The 24,686-nt window shown below is 37.6% G+C and overlaps 1 protein-coding gene across 1 annotated transcript in view; it reads left to right on the top strand.

The window, feature by feature from the left end:
• LIMA1 (LIM domain and actin binding 1) overlaps positions 1 to 24,686 on the top strand; it is a 105,375-nt gene that overhangs the window by 20,612 nt on the left and 60,077 nt on the right. The window contains exon 2 of the mRNA XM_036761161.1: positions 20,702 to 20,845. Within this exon, the coding sequence (XP_036617056.1) occupies positions 20,727 to 20,845 (119 nt within the window). The 5' untranslated portion in view covers positions 20,702 to 20,726. The remainder of the gene's footprint in view (positions 1 to 20,701; positions 20,846 to 24,686) is intronic.

The raw sequence follows: 24,686 nt of genomic DNA on the forward strand, positions 1-24,686 counted from the left end.
CTAATACTTTTTTTTTTCTGTCTCTAAAGTTACCATTTGGCTCTGCTACCAGTGGAACCAAAGGGAATTATTATTAGTGTTTGTAAGAAACACCTCAATAAAGGTTCACAGGGAGTTTATAAATCCAGTCTGGATTGATGGGGTTCAATTTAATTCCGCTTGGATTTACTCCAGCTGTTATTTCCCTAATATCCCCTGGTGTTACTTTTCCCACAAGTGAGCTTACTAGCTTACTATAAACAAACCAGGCCTGCTTTGTGTTCTGGTGGCTCTTTTTTGTTTGTGAGTGCCTGTGTGTTTTGAAGACTTATGCTTTCAAAAACATAGGAAAGGCAAACAGTAGACTTGAGAAGCCCAGAAGTGAGAGTTGGCCTTGCCGATATGTTAGGAAAAGATTTGCACTAAATCTAAAAGTTGCGCAGTTTCCAATTTGCTAGAACAAGTTGTTTGGTCGAAGAAAAACCGATCTGCCACATTGCTTTATTTGAGGGAAAAGTCTTTCCTAATTGATCAAGTCACTTAATCCTGCTTTACTATGTAAACATTGGTGAAAAGTATCTTAATGTCATTGAGTTTGTAAGAACTAGCGGAATATAGGATAAATGTGCCAAATTTCCCGTCTCAGTAATTTATGTTCCTCTCTGGAAGGCTTAGAATCTGAGAGAGCAGTAGTGGAGGAGTCTTGGATATGCTGCTTTCTCCTTTAGCCTCCTCTTTCTTGAATTGGAAATTATTGGAGATAGTTAAAAGTTAGTCTTTCAGAAGATGGAAATTAGTCAAAGCTGGGATTGTGAAAGGAGGAGTACACTAATAAACTGAATTGGTCAAACCAATTCAACAACAGGTGGCATGGTGGATAGGGCCCTTTGCTCTAGGTGCTATCAGGGAGCCCTGAATTTAAATGAGGCCTCAGATACTGCCTAGCTGTGTGACCTTGGGCAAGTCCTTCAGCCTCTGTCCGCCTCAGTTTCCTCAATTGGAAAATGGAGATAATAGCACTGTTGTGAGGATCAGATGAGATGTTTGTGAAGCTCTTAGCACAAGTGCCTCGTACACAATAGGTGCCTAATAAATCCTACTTTCCTCTCTAGTTCTTCCTTCCTCATCATATCCACATTCTTCTGCCTAGCTTTTAGGGTCACCCACAATTTGCTTGCAGATATTTATTGAGTGTTCAGGACACTGTGGTAATTTCTGTAAGAGATACAAAAATATAGGACGTGAGCTCTAACCTCAAGTAGCGTGTGCTATCATAGAGTTCTCTAAAGTCTTAGAACTCCCTATGATAAATATCCTCTTCGTTTAGTGAGGCTAATCTCCTCATTGTCCTTTATGCTAGCTGGGCTAGTTGCTATTTCCGTGTCTTTGCTCAGGTTATGCTTCTTTCCACACCTTAATGGCCTTATTCCTCCCCTTTGCCTGTCCAATTCCTATCACTCCCTCAAAATCCAAGTTAAAACCCACTTTTTCAAGAAGCCATTTCGATTATTCCACTTCACTTCATCTGATCTGCTCTTATCCTCTTCAGTGATGCACACAAATTTAGCACTTTGTTGGACTCTTATTACCTTTTTTCAATGGGATTCTCTTTGAAAGTAGAGACCTTTGGATAAGATTTATTTTTCATACTTTGCCTTTCATACTTCAGGGGAAGTCAAGTCAAGCCAAATCAACAAACACTTATTAAGGGCCTTTATGTGCTTGGCATTGGTTAAATGCTGAGGACACAAAGAAAGTAAAAACAAACAACCAACAACAACAAAAAAAACCATCCCCTGCCCTCAAGGCATTCACAATTTAATTGGGGAGACAAATGCAATCAAGATATATACTGGATGAATTGGAGATAATGTCGGTAGGGAGACTCCAGAATTAAGGGGGTTTGGGGGAGTGCAGAAGACAAGAACTTAGCTGATACTTGCAGGAAACCAGGAGACAGTATGAGGAGTGAGAGAATCCTAGGTATAGAGGACAGCCAATGAAAATGAAAATACAGTGACAGGAGAGATGGAGTGTTATGTGTCAGGAACAGCGAGAAGGCCAGGGTCATTGTGTCAGGAAGTATGAATAAGGGAATTGAGTCAAAAAGGTAGGAATAGAAGCCAGGTTATGAAGTGCTTTAAAAGCTGAACAGAGAATTTTGTTTTTGATCCTGGAGGTAAAAGGAAATTACTGAAGCTTTTTTGAATGGAGGGATAGTTATTAGTGATGTGGTCAGAGCTGCACTTTAGAAAGATCATTTTGGTACCTTAGTGGAGGATGGACTGGTATGGGGAGAGAGGGGAGTCAGGGAGACAAACCAGAAGGCTATTGCCGTAGTCTAGGTGTGACGTGATTAGTATCTGCATTGGGGTGGTGGCGGTTTCAGAGGAGAGACATATATATTTGAAATGTTACAAAGGTAGAATCAATAGGACTTGACGACAGATTGGACATGCGATTGGGAGTATGAGAGTGAGGAGATAACACCCAGAGGTTGTGAACTTCAGTGTCAGAATTAGGAATTTGGAAAGAGAGGAGTGTTTGTGGGGAAAGATAATAAGTTTAGTTTTAGACATGTTGAGTTTAAGTTATCTACAAGATATCCAATTTGACATATCTAATAGGCAATTGGAGAGAGGCTAGGGTTGGATAAATAAATCTGAGAATCATTTGCATAGAGATGATAAGAGAATATACATGGTGCTCAATAGGTTGACAGAATTAGATCTTAAAAATTTTATTTTTTTTCAATTACATGTAAAAATAATTTTTTTCTTTTTTAAAAAATTTATTTTTTTATTTTTAGTTTACAACACACAATTCCGCAAGTATTTGGGTTCCAAATTTTCCCCCCCTCCCACTCCTCCCCCTACCCCCCCAGACAGTATGTAATCCAATGTAGGTTCTACATATACCTTCACAATGAACTTATTTACATAATAGTCCATTTGTAATGAAGAATTATAACCAGTGGAATGAATCATGAGAAAGGAGTGTAAAAACAATTTTTAACAATCATTAAAAAAAAATTTTGAGTTCTGAATTTTCTCTCTTCCTCCCCTGCCCCCTCCTTTAGAAGACAAGTAATTTGATATAGATTATTCATGTGTAGTCATGCAAAACATTTCCATATTTGCCATGTTGCAAAAGAAAACAGACCAAGAAAAATAAAGTAAAAAAAAGTGTGCTTCGAACTGCATTCAGATGACAGAACTAGTTTTGGCTTTTGAAGGCTATGAGTTTAAAAGTCTTCAGTGGAATGAAAAATTCAGTTCAACTCAGCAGTAGCCTAATCACTTGCCTACTTTACATACTTCTCCAACATTGTTACTCTGACTGCATTAATTTCTCAGTGTTTAGCATACTTCTGCCCTTCATCCTCTTCTCATCCCAAATACAAATACTAATTCACTCAAATACAAACCCAGTTCCAGCTGTCCACTCCTTCACTTCAGCCTTTCAATTCACCCTTACCCTCTAAATGATCCTACTCTAGATTTGCCCATCCCTTCCCCTGTTTGGAATGCCTGCAAATTTGCTGTCATCTTAAAACTTTTATTTTCTCACTCCCTCAATCTGTTGGCATTCACTGAGGCCTGGCTCTTTTCTGATGATACTTCATCCCTAGATTCTCTTTATAGTCCTATACTTTCACTCACACACTCTTTGGTCATGGTGGGGGAGTTGCTCCTCCTTGCCACTTCCAGACTGTTCCTCTACCACCATCACTCAGCAACCCCTCCTCCTTTGAGGTTCATACTATTCAAATTTATTACCCAATCCAGATTCTGATGGCCAATATCTATTAACACCCAGGATATTCTCTTTTCTCCAACTTCTGCCCTCATAGAAGGGAGCTTCAACATACATATAAATACTCCCTCAAATACCTAACTTCACAGTTCCTCATTCAGTTCCCATGACTTACTCCTCCCCCTATGCTACATACTGATTTGGTCATACCTTTAAACTTGCCATCACCCAAGTGTCATACTTCGTGTTTGTGAACTCAAAAATTATTTTATCCGATCATAACCTTTTATCATTCCATCTTTCTCTCTGCCTTTTGACCCTTAACCCTGTTCTTTGTCTTCACCATGACCTCTAGTCTCTCCAACCCTCAGTTCTTTCCCCTGATATCACCTCTGTACTGGCTGGACCCTCTTCCCTTCCCTAATTCTACTTCTTGTAGAGTCAGTTCAGCTCTATACTATCATACTGTTATCCTTGCCTCCTTATCCTGTAACTGATCATACACACCTTGCCAAGCCCCAGCCTTGGCTTATTCTCACCATTTATTGCCTTTATTCCTTTTCAAGTACTGCTGAATGGAATTGGAAAAAGTCACAAAACCTTCCTGACTTGAGTCCATTACAAATTTAGCATTACATAATTTCAACTGGGCCATCACTGCAACAGTGGAATCATTTTATACTTTCCCAACCAATCTGAATTGATATTCCCATTCACCACAACTGCTATTTCATGTTTTTCATTCCTCTTTAAAGCTCCTATTCATTGTACTCCCACCCCACCCTCCCCCAGATGAGGACCTCACTTGATATTTCACTGAAAAAAATGGAGGCCATTCGAGCTTCATCTTCCCTCCTCCTCATCTCAGTCTCTTTTCTTATTATTTCCGCCATCCTTGTCTCATGAAGAGGTGGCCCTTCTCCTTGATATAACAAACTCCTCTACATGAACAAGTGATCCCCCTCCATTTCTTCTTCCCCATCATGGTCATTCTTTTTCTCTAATCTTCAATCTCTCACTCTCCACTGACTGCTTCTCTTGTGTCTCTAAACAATGCCTATGTCTCTCCCATCCTTAAAAATCTCTCATTTGATCCTATAATTTCTAATCTCTCTTTTCATCTAAACACCTTGAAAAAGATATTGGCTGCCTCCTTTGCCTTTCCTTTTTCTTCTAAACTCTGAAATCTGGCTTCTGACCTCATCATGTGACTGAAACTCCTCTCTCCAGTCTTACCAGTGGTCTAATTGCCAGATCCAATGGCCTTTTCTCAAGTCTCATCTTCCTTGATGTCCCTAAAACTTTCAATACTAGATGATTTCTCCTCTAGTTTTTCATGATATTGCTCTCTTCTGTTCTGCTAACTGCCCAATCATTCCTTCTTATCTCCTTTTGTGATTCTTCCTCCAAGTCAGGCTAACTAAATGGCGATGCTCCCCAAGCCCGTGCCCTCTTTTCTTCTCCCTCTATACCATCTCATTTGGTGATCTCATTAGCTCCAATGAATTTAGTTATCATCTCTATGCAGATTATTCTCAGTTTTATATATCTAGCTCTAACCTCTCTCTTGAGCTCTAGCCTCTTATTAGTTACCTTTTGACAAGTCTTAAATTGTATTCCTGGAGTTATGTCAAACTTAACATGTCCAAAACACAGCTGATTATATTTCCTCTTGAATCCTTCTCACTTCCCAATTTCACTTTTACTAGTGTAGGAGTCACTATCCACTCAGACACCCATCAATTTTCTTGTACCTCACTTCCAATACATATTCTTCAGTCTAGTGACACTAGTCTCCTGGCTGTGCCACCAAGAAGGCACTCCATTATCCGGCTGCCCCGCCTACCTGGAATGCCCTCCCTCCTCCACTTCAACTGTTGACCTTCCTGGCTTCCTTTAAGTCCCAGCTAAAATTCTGCCTTCTTCCGGAAGCCTTCCCTAACCCCTCTTAATTCTGGTGCTTTCCCTTTGTTAACTATTAACTATCCTGTACCTAGCTTGCTTTGTATACATTTGTTTGCATGTTATCTTCTCCTTTAGGTGGTATGCTCCTTGAGGGCAGAGACTGCCTTTTGCTTCTCTTTGTGTCTCCAGTGCTTAGCACAGTGCCTGGCACATAGTAGATGCTTGATAAATATTTATTGCTTACTTGATTGATTCATGATTACCCACATTCACTTCACATTTGCTATGTGTGGCCAAGACTTATTTCTAACTTCACAATGTCTCTCATTCACCCAGCCACCACTCTAGGTTTTAGGCTCTCATCACCTCTTGTCTCTCCCCACTTCTGTCCGCCCTCCATTCAGCTGCTGAAGTGATCTTTGAAAGATGTAGCTCTGATCATGTTTCTCTAGGATTAAATATAAAATAACCTGTTTTGTATTTATTAAAGACCCTTGCAGCCTAGCCCCCTTGTATTTCTCCACTTGACTTCACCTGCTCTGTAATCCCCCTACCCTGGTCTGCTCGCTGTTTTTCCCACATGAAGTTCCGCGTCCAAGTCAGTGCCTTTTCACTGCCCAGCCCCCATGCCTGGAATGCTTTCTCTCCTCACCTCAGCTTCCTGGCTCTTCTTTCATGATTCATATTAGATCCCATCTGCAGGGGGACTTTACAGATCTGGTTCTCCCCCCCACCCCATCCCAACCCTCCTTCACTGCTAGTGCCTTCCCTCTGGTTTTACCTTCATCTAACTCTACATGTATCTTGTGTGTACATGGTTGTTTTTAGATCATCTCCAGCTGTTCGAATGTGAATTTTTTGAGGTCAGGGACTATGTTTTTGCCTTTCTTTATCTTCCCAGCACTTAGCACAGTTTGTTGCGTGTAATAAAATGCTCCTCGACTGTGAGCATTTCTTGGTACTAGGAATAAAAAAGAAAAATGAATCAGCCCCTAACTTTAAAACAACATGTACATGCCAGGTATGTGGGACAGCTTGTTCAAAAGCATGGAGGCCTGGTAAGCGAATATTGTGTAATGAAAACAGCAAATAGATTAGTTTGTCTTGAAAGTAGAATGAATGAATTAGAGCCTTTAAAGGGCTTTAAATACCAAACAAAAGAATTTATAGTTTATTTGTAGACCAGGATTTTTTAAACCCAGGTCAGTCCACGGCCCCCTAAGTTTCTGTGGATAGATTTCAGGAGGGGCCCATGAACTTAGAAGAGAAACCATCACATATTCGTTTCAATAAAATTGATTTCCTTCATAAGCATATATATGTATGTATGTGTATATATATATTATATATATAATTTTTTGATTTTAAAAACTTTATTCTGAAAATCAATCCATGGGCTTCTTTAGACTACCAGAGGTATCCATGACACAGAAAAGGTTAAGAATTTTTGTCTGAGAGATAATAGCGATCCAGTAAAATTTCTTGAGCAGAGGTATGACATGATCAGGACTAAATACTTTATTGCTATATCCTTAGATTAACTCTGAATGATGTAGAATAAGTGTTTTTTTTATCCCCAGAACAGCTGACATTTTCAGTTTTGATGCTATTGAAAGATGGGAACAGAGCCACAAAGAGAAGGAATGAGACCCAGGTTAAGTAATACCACATGTTCTAAACCTTCTCCAAAATGAATGCTTTTTAAAAGAATTTTTAAAAATTGGAACATAGTCATATGTACAGGGCTAGAAGGCTTGAATTCATAATTCAGAGACGTGGACTAATTAGTAAGCAATATCAGCAATTCTTTTTTTTTAATATCAGCAATTCTTAAATGCTATAGACTCAAAAGCTTCTCGATTTTATCTAACATTATCTCAAAGGATATGGACTATCTCAAAGGATTATACTCTTCTGGATGAGTTAAATCAATTCATTTAGAGTATAGTAGCCAAAAGTCATTGGGGGAATAACTAAATATCTATGAACAAAGGAAAACTTCCTTGATCATAGTCCCCTAACCCTTGCCAACTATCTTACAAAAGAATGTTCTTGGTCACAAAAGGTTCTGGTCAAGAATGTGTACATAAAGAGATAAATTAATGTAATGAAAAGGGACAAACAGTACACTGGAAAGAGTTCAAGACCTAGGTTCAAATCCTGCCTCAGTTCTGGAGAAGTAGCAGGAAAAAGTACAAAGAACTATCCTCCAAAACTCATGCAAACTTTTCTAGTCAATGTATCTCACTAAATCCTGATAAGGAAAGCCAAGAAAAAAAAATCACAATGAATCACTTTTCTAGCCTAGGTTGGTATAGGGAGACAGCGAGGTCTTGGGCATTGGATTCGGGCACATGACCAGGAGCATGCCAGGCATGTACTCTAGTGCCCTGGAACTGGGCCTAAGGGCAAGATGACATCCCAGACCCAAACCATGGTACAGCCTCATGCAGGGTGTAAGAAAAGGTGCTAAATGACAGTTTTGTCAACCACTATCCAGTTCTGTGTCACAGAACCAGGGTGAACTGAAAGAGTGACCTGCACCCAGCCATTAGGAGTGTTTGCAGGCTCTGACTTGACCTGAGCAAGGAGGAAGTCCACAAACAAGAAACAGCAGTGTGGCTTGGACAGCAGGTTCTCCGATCCAGCTTCTGGCCCAGTCTGAAACCTACAGAGAGAAATAAGGAAAGCAGGAATCCTAGATCAAAGGGAAGCCTACATACAGTTCTGTCATTTTGAACCAAGAGAGTTTTCTAGTTGGCTCATAGTGACAGAATCTAGTAGCTGCCTACTGTTGCTCAGACTCAGATCTAACTAAGAAACTTGCTTAGATAAGGTAAGCAGTAATCAGAATTTGCCCTGGATCAAACCATCTTGGGAACAGTAAAAAACTTGTGGGGCCTCAGTTTGAACTGCTCCTGAGATCTTGGAATAATACAACATTCAATACCCCCAAGTGAATAGCATAAGGACCAACCCCAGACCCTCCCTCCAGAAGTTCATAGGGCTAGGCCCCTGCATTAAATGAAAAGTCAGAAAATAGGCTGGAAGAATGAGGAAACAGAAAAAGAATCTCACCACAAAAAAACTATTATGGTGAAAAGAGTATGCTCAAGACACAAATCCAGAAGAAGAGAATGCCTCAAAAACATGTACAAGCGAAGCCTCAAAGAAAAATGCAGCTTGGATACAACTAGACTCAACTAGAAGTCCTTGAAGAGATGAAGCAAGAGTTAAAAAAAAGTTTTAAAATATTTTTATAAATGAAATGGTGATACTAGAGAAAAAAAATGATCAAAAAAGAGCTATGGAAGAAAGAATTGGAAAGGAAATTAGCAGCTTGGCACAAGAGGTGCAAAATGCTGCCCAAGCAATAAACTCCCTGACAATTATAATAGACCAAATAGAAGCCAGTGATTCCATGAGACAACACAAAATATTAAAACAAAATCAAAGGTTGAAAAATAAAAGAAAATGTAAGGTATCATAACAAAAACAACTGCCCTAGATAACAGATTAAAGAGAAAAAAAATTTTTTAAATTTAATTGGACTGTCTGAAAGTCATGACCAAATGAAAAAAAGGCCTAGACATCGTATTTCAAGAAATCATAAAAGAAAACTATTTTAAGATGTCTTAAAACCAGAAGGAATGTGGAAATAGAAAGAATCCACTGGCCACCTCCTAAAAGAAATCCCAACATGAAAACTCCCAGGAACATTCTAGCCAAAATCTAGAGGTTCTGTGTCAAAGAAAAAACTATTACAAGTAGTTAGAAAGAAAGAATTCAAGTACCAAAGAGCTAGAGTGAGAATCACACATGATTTGACAGCCAGTCAATAAACATTTATTAAGAACTTTCTTATCATGTGCCCAGCAATGTACTGAGCTCTTCACCACTTAACCTCTATTTGCAACAGTTTCCTTATCTGCAAAATGAGTTGTACCTACCTCACAGGGTTGTTGTGAAGATAAAATGAAATAATATTTGTAAAAGCACTTGGCACAGTGCGTGACACATAGTAGGCACTATATAAATGCTTGTTCCATTCCCTTAGTCCCCTTTCATTACTGGGAAGGAGTGGAGAACTTGCAATACAATATTCCAGAAGGCAAAGTATATAGGATTACATCCAAAAATAACTTACACATGAAAACTGAGTATAATCCTAAAGGGGAAAAATGGATCTTTAATTTTAAAAAAAGAGAGAAATTATAAGCATTCCTGATGAAAAAATAAACCCAAGAGGTACATAGAAACTTTGATGTATGAACACTGGTGTCAAGAGAAATATAAAGGTAAACACAAATAAACAATGGTGAAGGACTAAACAATGATAAATTGCCTACATTCCAGTATGAGGAGATGATATATGTATCTCCTCAGATCCTGATCTTAACCTTGATGGGTTAAGTTAGTCGAATTGTGGTTCTGTTATGATTTGATCTTGATAGAATGGAAAGGGAGGGGAAGAGAAATCTGGAGATTAGAGGAAAAGGAAAGGAAGATTCTCTCATAATCAATATGCGAGTAGAAGTCTATATATATAAGGAGGAAGGTAGGGAGAATGACCAGCATTTGAACCTCACTTTCATCTGAACTGGTTGAAAGAGGGAAGAATACTCACTCAGAATCGGATACAGAAATACATTTCACATAACAAGGAAATAAGAGGGCAAGAGAAGAAAGGAAAAGGGGAATTAAAGGGAAGGTAGATTAAGGGAGGGGACTATTCCTAAGCAAAACAAACTTTAAGGATGTATGAAACTATTTATAGCTCTTTTTGAGGTTGTGAAGAATTAGAATTTGAGGAAGTGCCCATCAATTGAGGGAATGGCTGAACAAGTTATGATATCTGACATGATATGGTGTGATATGATATATGATATAATGGAATACTATTATGTTCTAAGATATAATGAAGGGGATGGTTTCAGAAAAACCTAGGAAGACTAACGTGAACTGATGCATAATGAAGTGAACAAAACCAGGAGAAAAATTTATACAATCACAATAATATGGTAAACACAAACAACTTTGAAAAGACTTAGGAACTCTGATCAGTGTAATGACCAACAATGATTCAAGAGGATTGATGGTGAAATATGTTATCCTTCTCTTGATAGAAGTGAAAAACTCAGAGTGCAGAAACACACATACACACATCTTTCTTTTAGTCCCCTCTTTGCCTTATAGGGAGACTATAAAGAAAATAGTTTATAAATCTCAAAACTCTCAGTACTGTAAATGTGCAGATTTATCTCCAGAAAGTACTTAATATTGTAATTATCTACCTTTTGATGTTCCAAGGCTATGTTTGTGATTGTCATAATATCAGTTCACATTCTAAGAGCAACATTTTAGAAAAAAAAATGGAAAAACTGGAGGAAGGGAGCCAACAAGGTGAAGGGTCTGGAACATCATATACACTTAATCAATGCTTATTGATTGGTTGATAAGCTCATGTCAAATGAGGATTGGATGGAGGAATTAGGGATATTTAGCCTGAAGAAGCAAAGACTTTGACATGATAGCTATCTTTAAGCCTTTGAAGAGTTGTTTCATGGAAGAAGGAATAGACTTATCCTGCTTGACCTAAGGTCAAAACTAGAAGCAATAGTTGGAAGTTACTTGTTAAATATAAGTTTAATATAGGGAAAAACTTAACAATTAAATGTATTCCAGAGTGGAGTGATCTGCCTTAGGAGGTTATGGATTTTCTCCTACTGGGGATTATCAAGCAAAAGCTGAATGACTACTTTTTGGACATCTTATAGAGGGGTATAGGTTGGTTTGGATTTTATAGTATCTGAAGTCTTTTCCGATTCTGAGATTATAGCATAGTACTGTATCAGTCTAAATGTGAGTTGTCATTAATGTGGCTTAAAGTCGTATGAGAAGCAATGTGCTGTAAAGGATATAGAGCTGTCCTTGGCGTTGGGAAGACCTAGGTTCAACTTCCCCTTCTGACCCATACTGGCTACTTGATACTTAATTTCTCTGTACCCCAGGCAACTCTCTAAGATTGTAACTGGAAGAGCAAGTGCTAATTTGCATTGGTAGTGAGAACCTGGAGTTCCATATGCCAGTGAAATCGTAGGTCCAACCAAAAAAATGTTAAATTAGCTCTTTTGACTACCACATCATACTGCTTATGTTGAGCTTAAAATACTAATAAAACCCCTGTATGTTATTTGCCACCACCCAGACACATGAACTGCATCCCAGCCACAGCTGTCTTTTTCACAAATCCTGTTTCTGTACAATTTACTTTTTAACCCAGATGTTGAACTTGAACTTTAATAGACATAAATATAATCAGGTTCACTTCAGTTTATAGCTCATGACTGTTGAGATATTTTGGTAACATAGTTATGCCATTCAATAAAAATAACTCATTCATATAGCACAAAAAAGTTTATAAAAGTCTTTCCTCATATCAACTCTGTCAAGTATGTAGTACAAGTGTAATTATCTTCTTTTTTCATTTAATTTAATATATTTAGTTTTCAGCATTGATTTTCACAAGAGTTTGAATTACAAATTTTCTCCCCATTTCTACCCTACCGTCCATTCCAAGATGCCGTATATTCTGGTTGCCCATTCCCCAGTCAGCCCTCCCTTCTGTCACCCCACTCTCCTCCCATCCCCTTTTCCCTTCCTTTCTTGTAGGGCAAGATAAATTTCTACACCCCATTACCTGTGTGTCTTATTTCCTAGTTGCATGCAAAAACTTTTTTTTTGTTTTGGAACATCTGTTTTTAAAAACTTTTGAGTTCCAAATTCTCTCCCCTCTTCCCTCCCCACCCACCCTCCCTAAGAAGTCAAGCAATTCAACGTAGGCCACATGCGTATCATTATGTAAAACCCTTCCACAATACTCATGTTGTGAAAGACTAACTATATTTTGCTCCTTCCTAACCTATCCCCCTTTATCCAATTTTCTCCCTTGACCCTGTCCCTTTTTGAAAGTGTTTGTTTTTGATTACCTCCTCCCCCATCTGTCCTCCCTTCTATCATCCCCCCTTTTTTATCTTCTTCCTCCTTCTTTCTGGTGGGGTAAGATACCCAGTTGAGTGTGTATGGTATTCCCTCCTCAGGTCAAATCTGATGAGAGCAAGATTCACTCATTCCCCCTCACCTGCCTCCTCTTACCTTCCTACAGAACTGCTTTTTCTTGCCACTTTTATGCGAGATAATTTACCCTACTCTCTCTCTCCCTTTCTCCCTCTCTCAATATATTCCTCTCTCATCCCTTCATTTGATTTTATTTTTTTTAGATATCATCCCTTTATATTCAACTCACCCTGTGCCCTCTGTCTATACATATATATATATATACATGTATATATACACACATACATATATACATACGTACACACACATATATATATATATATATATATATATATATATATATGTGCATATTCCCTTCAGCTACCCTAATACTGAGGTTTCATGAATCATACACATCATCTTTCCATGTAGGAATGTAAACAAAACAGTTCAACTTTAGTACATCCCTTGCGATTTCTTTTTCTTCTTCTTTTTCTTGATTACCTTTTCATGCTTCTCTTGAATCTTATGTTTGAAAGTCAAATTTTCTATTCAGCTCTGCTCTTTTCACTGAGAAAGCTTGAAAATCCTCTATTTTATTGAAAATCCATATTTTGCCTTGGAGCATGATACTCAGTTTTGCTGGGTAGGTGATTCTTGGTTTTAATCCTAGCTCCATTGACCTCCAGAATATCATATTCCAAGCTCTTTGATCCCTTAATGTAGAAGCTGCTAGATCCTGTGTTATCCTGATTGTTTTTCCACATACTCAAATTGTTTCTTTCTGGCTGCTTGCAGTATTTTCTCCTTGATCTGGGAGCTCCGGAATTTGGTGACAATAATCCTAGGAGTTTTCTTTTTGGGATCTATTTGAGGATTCTTTGTGGATTCTTTCAATTTCTATTTTACCCTCTGCTTCTAGAATATCAGGGCAGTTCTCCTTGATAATTTCTTGAAAGATGATATCTAGGCTCTTTTTTTGATCATGGCTTTCAGGTAGTCCAGTAATTTTTAAATTATCTCTCCTGGATCTATTTTCCAGGTCAGTGGTTTTTCCAGTGAGATATTTTACATTGTCTTCCACTTTTTCGTTCCTTTGGCTCTGTTTTATAATATCTTGATTTCTCATCAAGTCACTAGCTTCCACTTGCTCCAATCTCATTTTTAAGGTAGTATTTTCTTCAGTGGTCTTTTGGACTTCCTTTTCCATTTGGTTAATTCTGCCTTTCAAGGCATTCTTCTCCTCATTGGCTTTTTGGAGCTCTTTTGCCCTTTGAGATAGTCTATTTTTTAAGGTGTTGTTTTCTTCAGTATTTTTTTCAGTATTTTTTTGGGTCTCCTTCAGTAAGTCATTGACTTGTTTTTCATGGTTTTCTCTCATCCTTCTCATTTCTCTTCCCAATTTTTCCTCTACTTCTCTAACTTGCTTTTCCAGATCCTTTTTGAGCTCTTCCATGGCCTGAGACTAGTTCATGTTTTTCTTGGAGGCTTTTGATGTAGGCTCTTTGACTTTGTTGACTTCTTCTGGCTGTATATTTTGGTCTTCTTTGTCACCAAAGAAAGATTCCAAAGTCTGAGACTGAATCTGAGTGCGTTTTTGCTGCCTGGCCATGTTCCCAGACAACTAACTTGACCCTTGAGTTTTTCAGTGGAGTACGACTGCTTGTAGAGTAAAGAGTACTTTGTTCCAAGCTTGAGGGGATGCGCTGTTGTTTTCAGAGCTATTACAGCCAGCTCTGCCACATCGGCACTCCTCCTCCCCCAAGAACTACCAACCCGGACTGGACTCAGATCTTATGCAGGCTGTGCACTCCTGCTCTGATCTGCCACTCAATTCCTCCCACCAGGTGGGCCTGGGGCCAGAAGCAACTGCAGCTGTAGTTCTGTAGCTGCACCACCTCCACTGGCCCTGGGGCGGTGGCCAAACCGTGAGCTCCTTCCACTCCCTGCAGCTTTTCCCACTAACCTTCTCTGTTGTCTTTGGTGTTTGTGGGTTGAGAAGTCAGGTAACTGCCACAGCTCACTGATTCAGGGCACTAGGGCCCACTCCGCCCGGCTCCCAGTCTGGTTGGTCCTGCTGCCACCCATGCTGGGCTCTGCTCCTCTCTGCTCCCAGCTCCGTGTACGATAGACCTTACCCAGAGACCATCCAGGCTGTCCTGGGCTGGAGCCCTGCTTCCCTCTGCTATTTTGTGGGTTCTCCAGTTCTAGAATTTGTTCAGAGCCATTTTTTGTAGGTTTTTGGAGGAACTTGGCGGGGAGCTCAGACAAATCCCTGCTTTCCCGCCGCCATCTTGTCTCCGCCCCAGTTATCTTCTTTTTTACAAATGAGAAAACCTCAGGTCAGGTTAAATTACCTGCTGAGGATCACATAGCTATTGTTAAAGCCAGACTTCGAGACCAAGTTTCTCCTAACTCCAAGCTCAAAGTTCATTCCACTGAACCATGTTACTTCTTAATGAAGATTAATAAAGATTTACTATCTCTCCCCTGTTCCTATAATCTGAAAATTTGGTAAACATGCTATTACTTCATCCAAGTCTTTTATAAATACGTTAAATAGAACATTAAACAGAACATACCCTAATAAGTATTCTTTGGTTCCGGACGGTCAACCAGTTCTGACCCAACATTATCATCTTGTCCATTTTGTCTATCTTATCCATCATGAGAGACTTTGTCAAGTACTTTGCCCCTGAGAAGGCAGCATGAGACATTTGATAGTGTTGGAGTTGGAATCTGAGCGACCTGGCTTCACACCCTATCTCTGACACGTATTGGCTGTGTGATCGTGGACAAGTCATGTAATCTTTCTAAGCTTCAGTTTTGTCATCTGTGAAGTGGGGGTAGTAAAGACTGACGTGTATACTATGTACCCCACCTCAAGGTGCTATAAAATCAGAAACTTGCTATTAAAATTCAGATACAGTGTGTCCACTGCGTTCCTTTGATCTCTACTAGTAATGCTGTCCAAAAAATAGGAAACAGTCCAACGTGAATTATCCTTAAATACATCCTGACTTTATCATCACTTTCTAAATGTTTGAAAACCATTTCTTGATAAAATTCTATTGTGAATTATTAAATGGAGAAAGTCAAGCCCACTAGCTCGTATTTTGATTTATCTACCTACTAACCTTCATGTTTTTGGAAAGTGGGACATTTTCCTAATTCTACTTTCAAAATAGCCTATCACTCCAATTTATTATGCAAGACTTAGCAGTCAAAGTTCATTCAGTACTCTAGGATATATGTACATATATAGGTATATACATATGTATATGTTTAGGCATAATGACGCTATAGAGGGCAAGTAGGTGCTCTTTTATCTTCTCACTTATCTTGACTTTCATTTTCTTGTTGACTTGTTCTTCTAGCCTTCAGGCTATTCTTTTTGGTTGAGAAAACAAGTTCATTACTTCTGCCCTTTCTTTGCAAGTAGCCTGGTTTCTGAGTATCACACAGACTCATTAGCTGAGCTACTATGGGAAAGCCAGCTAACCTCTCAGTGCCTCAGTTTCTTCATCTGTAAAATGAGGTTAATAATTGAGCCACTTAACTAAAGGTATACCATTTAAGGTAAACATCCTAAAAGTTTTATAAACGTGAGTAATTGCTGTTCATTTTCTTTCATTCTTTCATTCTCTTGTCCTACTCGCAGAATAATCTTAAAAAAACAAAACGACCAAAACCTTTTTATAACCTTTAGCATTTATGATGTCTCCATTTGTATACTGCATTTTAAACTACTTACCACTAATGCTAAAGAATCTCACCAGTCTTCTACTTCTTTCTAGTTACCCAGTTCCATCTCTTTTATATACCCTTTTAAAACCCGAGCTCCTTAATTACCTCCCTATTCAGATTCTCTGGTTTCTTTAGCCGTGGCTCTTTTTTTTTTCTTCCTGGTTGAAATAATTTGTATTTTCATTACCAGAATTTTGGTTTTAAGAGCTTTCCATGCCTTTGTCTTATTGGCTTGAATTGAGCTGAATTCCCTTTTAGAGCCTCAGGACATGGAATCTAAGTCTCAGTTTCCTCATCTGTAAAGTGGAGATAATGAGTTGTACTACCCACTTCACAGGTTCACGACAGTGTAAAACTGTCAAATGGTATTGAATGGGAGCTATTATTATTAGTACAAATCTGTTGCCCCAATACTAGAAGCAGTAATGCAAAGTTCATGTTACAATACTTGGAGAGGGGTTCTGTAATAGTAGTCACCATTATATTCATATAGGAAGACTAGCTTGTGCATGTTCTTTTTAGAAAATGCATTGTACTGGCAAGCAGAATTGTAGAAGACTTGATTTTGATGCTCTGCTACTTTACTAGCCAACTGAACTGGAGGAAATCAGTCGCTTAATCCCTCTAAACTTTAACGTCCTAAACACTAAAAAAGGGATAATAAATATTTGTACTACAAATTTCAAACTCTCCTTTGTTAGGATCAACTGAGATAATGCATATAAAAATGCTTTGAGTATCATTAAAAGTGCTATATATATATATATGTAAGCTGTTAACATTTTAATACTGGTCTCTGTTTAAAACAGAATAAAATGTGCCATTTCTCACCCAGATCTTTTACAGTGTTAACCATTGCTTTAAAATAGCAATAAGCTTTCCATGTGTTTGTAGAGAAATGGAATAACATTTGTTTTGGTTTTAATTATATAATGTAATTAAAGATAGAGTTCATAACAAGGCCATAGGATCATAAACTAGAAGGGACCTTCTTCAGAGGTCATCTAGACCGCTTCCTTCATTTAGATCATGATTCCAAGGCACAGAAAGGTTGAGTGACTTATAGAAGTAGAAGGGATGGGATTTGAACCCAAGTCTCCCTACTCCAAATTCAGCTCTTGTTCCATTGTACCATGCTGCTATCCCTGCTGAAAATCATAGGTTTTTTAATGTAACTAAACTTGGCAATCGATAAATTTCTTTTTCATATTGAGGCCCTCTTGATTCATAAATAAGTAGTTTCATTTTTAAAAATCTGCAAATAGGGTGCTTCTTATGTCCCCTTTGTAATCATTGGACCAGTAGACTACTCTGCAAAGAAATGTTTTGACCCAGAACTGACCTAGATAAAAGAATTGGCAAGAGCTTTACCACACAAGTTTTGGAGACATAATTGTACAATATGAAAGCCTGAATATTTTTTAACCAAATTGTGTCTGAATGTTACTTACTTCAGTTCTTCTTTTGGTTTAACCTAAACCAGGTTAAAGTATATTTATCATATTAAGGAAATGCTTAGTTTAGTGCAGCTATTTGTTGCAAAAAGAAGAGGCGTGATTATTTTGAACTTTTTGTTCAGATGGCATCTTAGTTAAGAATTAAGGTCATTCCTTGACTGAGCTATTCTCATCCACATAATGATCCAAGACAATTCTGAAGAATGTATGATGAAAAGTGCTTTCTACCTCTAGCAAATGGACTGATGGAGTCTGAAAGCAGATTGAAGTATACTTTTACTTTTTTTTTTATTTCTTTTGCAGCATGGCTAATATGGAAATGTTTTTGCATGACTGCACATATGTAATCTGTATCAAATTGCCTTCTCAAGGAGGAGAAAGGAGAGCGAGAGAATTTAGAAAAGTTTTTTTTTAAAAACTAAAGTTTAAAAATTTTTTACATTTAATTGAGGAAAAAATTTTTTTTTAAAAAACTGTAAAAAAAATTAAAAAATGTCATTCTTATGGGCTTCCAGTTAAGATGACTGCTTGAAAGACAGGCATCTCAGCTGTCACACACCTACTCCAGCAAAACACTAAAAATTGCACTAGACCAAATAATAATTAAGAAATTAAAAATGCCTTCATCCAGTCTAGAACTACACCAAAATGCAGCTAGAAGCAAAAAGGCAGTAGGAAAGGAGGCTGGCCACAAAAGCCTCCATCAGCACAGGCTGACTTTCCTTTTAGACTCTACTTGAACCTCTGAAGCCATTCTTCTTTTGGGTTGGACTTTGGGGTGTTTCTGGATCTACAATAATTCTTTCAAGTCGTCAGTATCATCTTCTATTTGCTTGCATCTCCAGCTTTAGTTCCTGAATTGGGGCTTAGTACAGCTTTTCTTTCACCACCTTCTTTGTAAATGGAATGAGTGGCATGGTATGCAAAGTATAGGAAGATATGATGGCATTATTATTCAGTGATTTCAATTGTGTCTGGCTCTTCACGACCCCATTTGGGTCAGTAAAGATATTGGAGTGGTTTGCCATTTTGTTTTCCAGCTCATTTTACAGATGAGAAAACTGAGACAAACGGTTAAATGACTTGCTCAGGTTCACACAGCTAGTGTGTGAGACTAATTTTGAATTCAGGAAGATGAGTCTTCCTGACATCAAGGACTGTTTCTCTGTCCACTGCACCACCTACCTGCCTCATTTGATGGAGGCAAATACGCAATTAACCATAACCATGAACATGAATGGGGTGAATTCTTCCACAAAATGAAGAAGGGCTAGTACAGTGGGTTAGAAAGCAGAATCCAACACTAACAAAAGATCAAGAATCTCAAGGGAAATCATGTGGGAGAAAATGGGAAGAAAAGAGGAAAGAGGCCTAGCAGTACCAGCTTTCTAACTATACACACACACACACACACACACACACACACACACACACACACACACGCACATACACACACACACACATGCATGCATGTACACTCTATACTATAAAGGAGAAATCATCAAAACTCTTTGGTGCTTGTTTTAAAAAAAATAGAAAAGTTAATCAAAGATGACTGAAAAAGGGAAAATGAAAATCATTGGACGGGCTTTGGGAAAACAGGCACACTCATACACTGTTGATAGAGTTGTGAATTGGCTTAGCCATTCTGCAATTTGACTTCTGCTTTCTCATCCATAAAGTGAAAAGTTGGATCCTCCCAACTCTAAAATTGTGAGCAAATTAGATTCATGAATACATAGAACAGTATGATGGTATCAAATTGTCTCAATCTTTATTAACATAACATCTAACATAATTCAGTTTTAGAAAGGAATTATGAGTATTTGAAGTGACTATAAACTAGGATTTTATCCTGCCAAATAACTTGTTCTACCTACTGTTGTGAGTATTATAAACTACTTAAATTTACATCTGTGTCTTTGCAAAACAAGGGAACCAGTGATTCTATTCTGATCTCACCTTATTGTGACAAAAGTGGGAACTCCAACTTTTATTTGATTATTTGGAAGATTTTGATGATTTACCAGTACAAAAATCAAACTAATTTCTTAAAAATTAACTAGTAATGGACCTGTTGCTATGAGGGACACTGTTCTTATATATTTGCTTTCAGTTATCACGAACACATTTAATTCATTGAAGAATGGTAAAAGGATTTCTAGAAAATATTGGAACGTGGTAGCCATTATAAAGCTTTTTATCAGCTAAATGTAAGCTAAATTGTTTTCCTCACTTTTTTAAACAATTGAAGGGGAAAAAATCCCTATAAGCAAGGCTAATGTTAACTAACACATGTAGAACCTGTGTACCTTTATTAAAAACAAAGAGTTTCCGGAGATCTTATTGGGGACAGACAAAAAGGGAACGTGAAGGTAGCTTCAGCACCTTTTGTGCCATTGTCCCTATCTTAATGACAACTTTTTTGAGATGCTGATTATGGAAACGCCACTTTGACATTGAAATATAAGGAGAGATAAAGAGGGAATGTCTACATGAGGGACCAGTCATAGGATCATAGAAGCACTGAATTTTTGAGCCAGAAGTGAGCTTCTGATTCAGTCTCCTTATTTTGCAGATACAGAAACAGACTAGAAAGAGGTAAAGCGATTTGTCTAGTAGCACATAGCCAGTTAGTGGGAAGGTGATTACTAATGCTACTACTTGTTGACATTCAGATAGTGCTTTAGGGATTGTAAAGATCTCTTTGTCCAGTGTCCTTTTGAGTATATTGTCCTGCTTCCTTCAAGTCAGCACTTGGTGGCATTGTGACATTGATCATCTGATGTTCCTTATTCCAGGGGAATTTCAGCATCTTGAAACAAGATGGACCCAACTCCATTTAACAGGCGACAATGGGCTTCTCAATCATTGAGGATCACTGCCAGAGAACTTTCTCTCGTCAATAAGAACAAGTCATCTGCTATTGTAGAAATATTCTCCAAGTAAGTATTGATAATTATCCAGAGCAAATATTACCACTTATTAGAGAATAAGGGACCAAGAAGCATATTGTATAAAATATTAAGATTGAAGATGCTGACCTAGGAATTAGTTAACCATTTACTAAGTGGTTTCTCAATTTAGATCTACAGAGAAGCATATTAATAGAAGTAGAAGACATGGTAAGGAATTTACCACTTAGTTACAAAAGTTAAAACTCACATATGAAACAGCCTGAGCAGAATAAATTATAAAGCAGAATATCAACAAATATAAAGCTTACTAAAAGTATGTAGAAAGGAGTGGAAGAAATGATAGGTATAAAGTCACAGAGACATTGGGATTAGCAAATAGTATACTCAAGATGGAAAGCAGATTGACTGGAGTGGAAAGTCATTATTAAGGAATATTGAGAAATCAGATTGGCGAGATTATTGAAGGAGGTACCATTATGATAAAAGGCCATAAATACAGACCAAGTCTAGATTTTTTTATCCTAGGCAATATGAAGCTGCTTTGATTAGGAAAGTGAAGTGGTAAGTAGAGACTGAAGAAGATTATTCTCATAGTCATGTGTAGAATGGTTCAGAGCAGACAAAAACTGAAGGTTGCTAGGAGGTAGTTGTAATCCACATGTGAAGTGATTAGAGTAGTGCTTATAAAAATGAAAGGAAGGGGTGAATCAAGAGAGATTAACGGGAAGAATTAGAAGTATTTCTTCACTGATTTGATAAAGGAAGTGTAGATGAGGGGAGCAAAAACGGTGAACTGGGAGACTAGTAGTACCATTGATGCCCATTAGGAAAGTCAGTCAATAAGCGTGTATTGAGTGCTTACAATGTACTAGGCATTTTGCTGAGTGTTGGGGATACAAAGACAAAAGTCAAAGTTCTTACCTTAAGATGTTTACATTCTAATAGGGAAAGAAATGTGTATTCCTTATACATGTGTATGTATGTGTACACTTACACCCACAGACACACACATGAACACACATTGAATATACAAAGTGGATATGGGATCAGGAAAGGCCTCATGTAGAAAGTAGCACTTGAGCTGAATCTTGAGAGATAGGAATGTCTTCTGAGATCCACAGCTTTCACCTCTGATATTCTATAATACCCTCTGCTCATACAGAAGTGCCTCTCAAGGAGCTCTCTAATACACTTAGGTAACAGTTCTAACCTGACAGCCAATTCATACAGAATTTCTTTAAATAATTTCTACCATCTTCCCTATAATTAATTATTGTCTTCTAGCACTCTAGGTTCCTTCTTTCCCCCTCACCAATTACAAATTAACATTCTAGGAAGTCCTCCTAACTCAGAGATTCAGAATTTGTCGTTTGAAATATCTGTTGGCCAGGGCACGCAGTAATAGCAATACTGTATGTCAGTGATGAATGCTGTTCTGTAAAAGCTTTGTTAGCACATTAACAAAATTGAAGTCTGGGGGCAGCTAGGTGGCACAGTGAGTAGAGCACCAGCCCTGGAGTCAGGAGGACCTGAGTTCAAATCCGGCCTCAGACACTTGACAAATGTACTAGCTGTGTGACCTTGGGCAAGTCACTTAACCCCAATTGCCCTGCCAAAAAGCAAAAAAACAAAAAAAAATTGAAGCAGTTTGGACACAGGATCTCCCTCATTTGCCATGATAGTATGCCCAGTCAGAAGGGTGTTTTGATGCCCCCAATGGTGAAAAGTCCATCAGACCTCAGGAATGCCAGTTCTTTGTTCACTGGACTTTTGTGATTTATGATCATAGTGACCCGAGACATCCAGGAAGTTATGTAAAGAATTTAAGCTGTAGTCCTCTGGACCAATTCAGTCTCTAGAGTGATTTCATTTCCTTTTTAGGGGAAAAAAAAACTAGCCTAGGTCACAGGCACCTTCCAGTCTTCTTAGAGTACGGCTGATGAGTTTTAGCTGTGCAGCAGGTCCTAATATCATGAGTTCCAACCAAATTAGTTGTGGATATTGCTCCCACCAACCCCTCAGTGGCAAGGTCCAAAAGGATTTTTAGAGATTCTTCTACCACTAGCCTCAGTTAATAACGTGGAGCTCAACTACTTTCAGTTCTTTTGGGAATTCCGTGAGCCTCATTGTTTCTGTCCAAAGTTCTTTCCAGCTGCCTTTTAAGTGACAAATTTAACCCAATGATATTTGTTATGTTTAGTCTTTTCATTACATTGATGGGCCTTGTTTGGTCTATGTGAACTTGTTCTGTGTTTTAACACAGAGTGGTCATGAGTGTCTAGACCAGGGGTGGGGAACCTGGGACCTCAAGACCACATGTGGCCTTCTAGGTCCTTGGGTGCAGCCTTTTGACTGAGTCCAAGTTTTACAAACCAAACAGAAAGATACACACATAATGAAAATAAAAGGCTGAAACAGAATTTTTATGCTTTAGCTGAAGTAAAAAAGGTAGGGGTAGCAATTGTTATTTCAGACAAAACAATACCAAAAATGGACATAGTTAAAAATGATAAATAGGAAAATTATATTTTGTTGAAAGGTATCACAAACAATGAATTAATATCAATACTAAACATATATGTGCCAAATAGCATAACATCTAAATACTTGAAGGAAAAGTTAAATGTTACTGGGAGAAATAGATAGTAAAATTATAATAGTAGGGAATCTCAATTTATCTCTTCTCAGTTCTTGATAAATCTAACCATTAAAATAAACAAAAGGACCTTAGTAGAATGTTAGAAAATTTAGATATGATAGACATTAGGGAAAGTCAAAGTAGAGAAAGAAAACTATAGACCAATATCCTTAATCAGTATTTATTTAAAATTTTTAAATAAACAATTAGCAAGGAGAATAATTAGCAACATATAAAGATTATATATTATGACTAGATTAGATACATACCAAGAATGCAGAGTTAGTTTAATATTAGGAAAATTATAAACATAATTGACCATATTAATTGCAAGAACAACAAAAATCATATGATTATATCAATAGATGCAGAAAAAGCTTTTGACAAGATACAATACCCGTTCCTGCTAAAAACACTAGAAAGCACAAGAATGACTCTTTCCTTAATATGGTAAGCAATACCTATCTAAAATGATGGGCCAGCATTATCTGTAATGGTAATAAGCTAGAAGCCTTCCTAGTAAGATCAGAGGTAAAGTAGGATGTCCATTATCTCTATTATTATTTAATATAAAACTAGAAATGCTAACTATAGCAATAAGACAAGAAAAAGAAATTAAAGGAATAAGTATAGGAAAAATAAGAAACAGAATTATCACTTTTGGGAGATGATATGATAGTTTACTTAGAGAACCCTAGACAATCAACTAAAAAACTAATTGAAACAGTAAGAACTTCAGAAGAGTTGTGAAATATAAGATAAACTCCCGTAAATCATCATCATTTCTGTACATTACCAACAAGACCCATCAGGAAGAGCTAGAAAGTAAAATTACATTTAAAATAATTGCAAAAAGTATAAAATTTTGCGAGTCCATAAGCCAAGATACAGGAATTATATAAACACAATTACAAAATACTCTTTACAAAAAGACTTAAATAATTGAAGAAATATAAATTGCTCATGGGTAAGCTAAGCCAATCTAATAAAAAGGACAGCACTACCTAAATTAATTAATCATTCAGTTCTCTACCAACTAAACTATAAAAGGATTACATTATGGAACCAGAAAAATAATAACAAAATTCATCTGGAGGAACAAAAGATCAAGAATCTCAAGAGAATTAAGAAAGTGGGTAAGAAAGAGGTCTTAGTAGTATCAGATTTCAAGCTATACTACAAGTCATTAATCAAAAATAATTTGGTACTAGGTAAAAAATTGCTCAGTTT

Source organism: Trichosurus vulpecula, chromosome 5, assembly GCF_011100635.1.
Source record: "Trichosurus vulpecula isolate mTriVul1 chromosome 5, mTriVul1.pri, whole genome shotgun sequence".
Taxonomy (NCBI): domain Eukaryota; kingdom Metazoa; phylum Chordata; class Mammalia; order Diprotodontia; family Phalangeridae; genus Trichosurus; species Trichosurus vulpecula.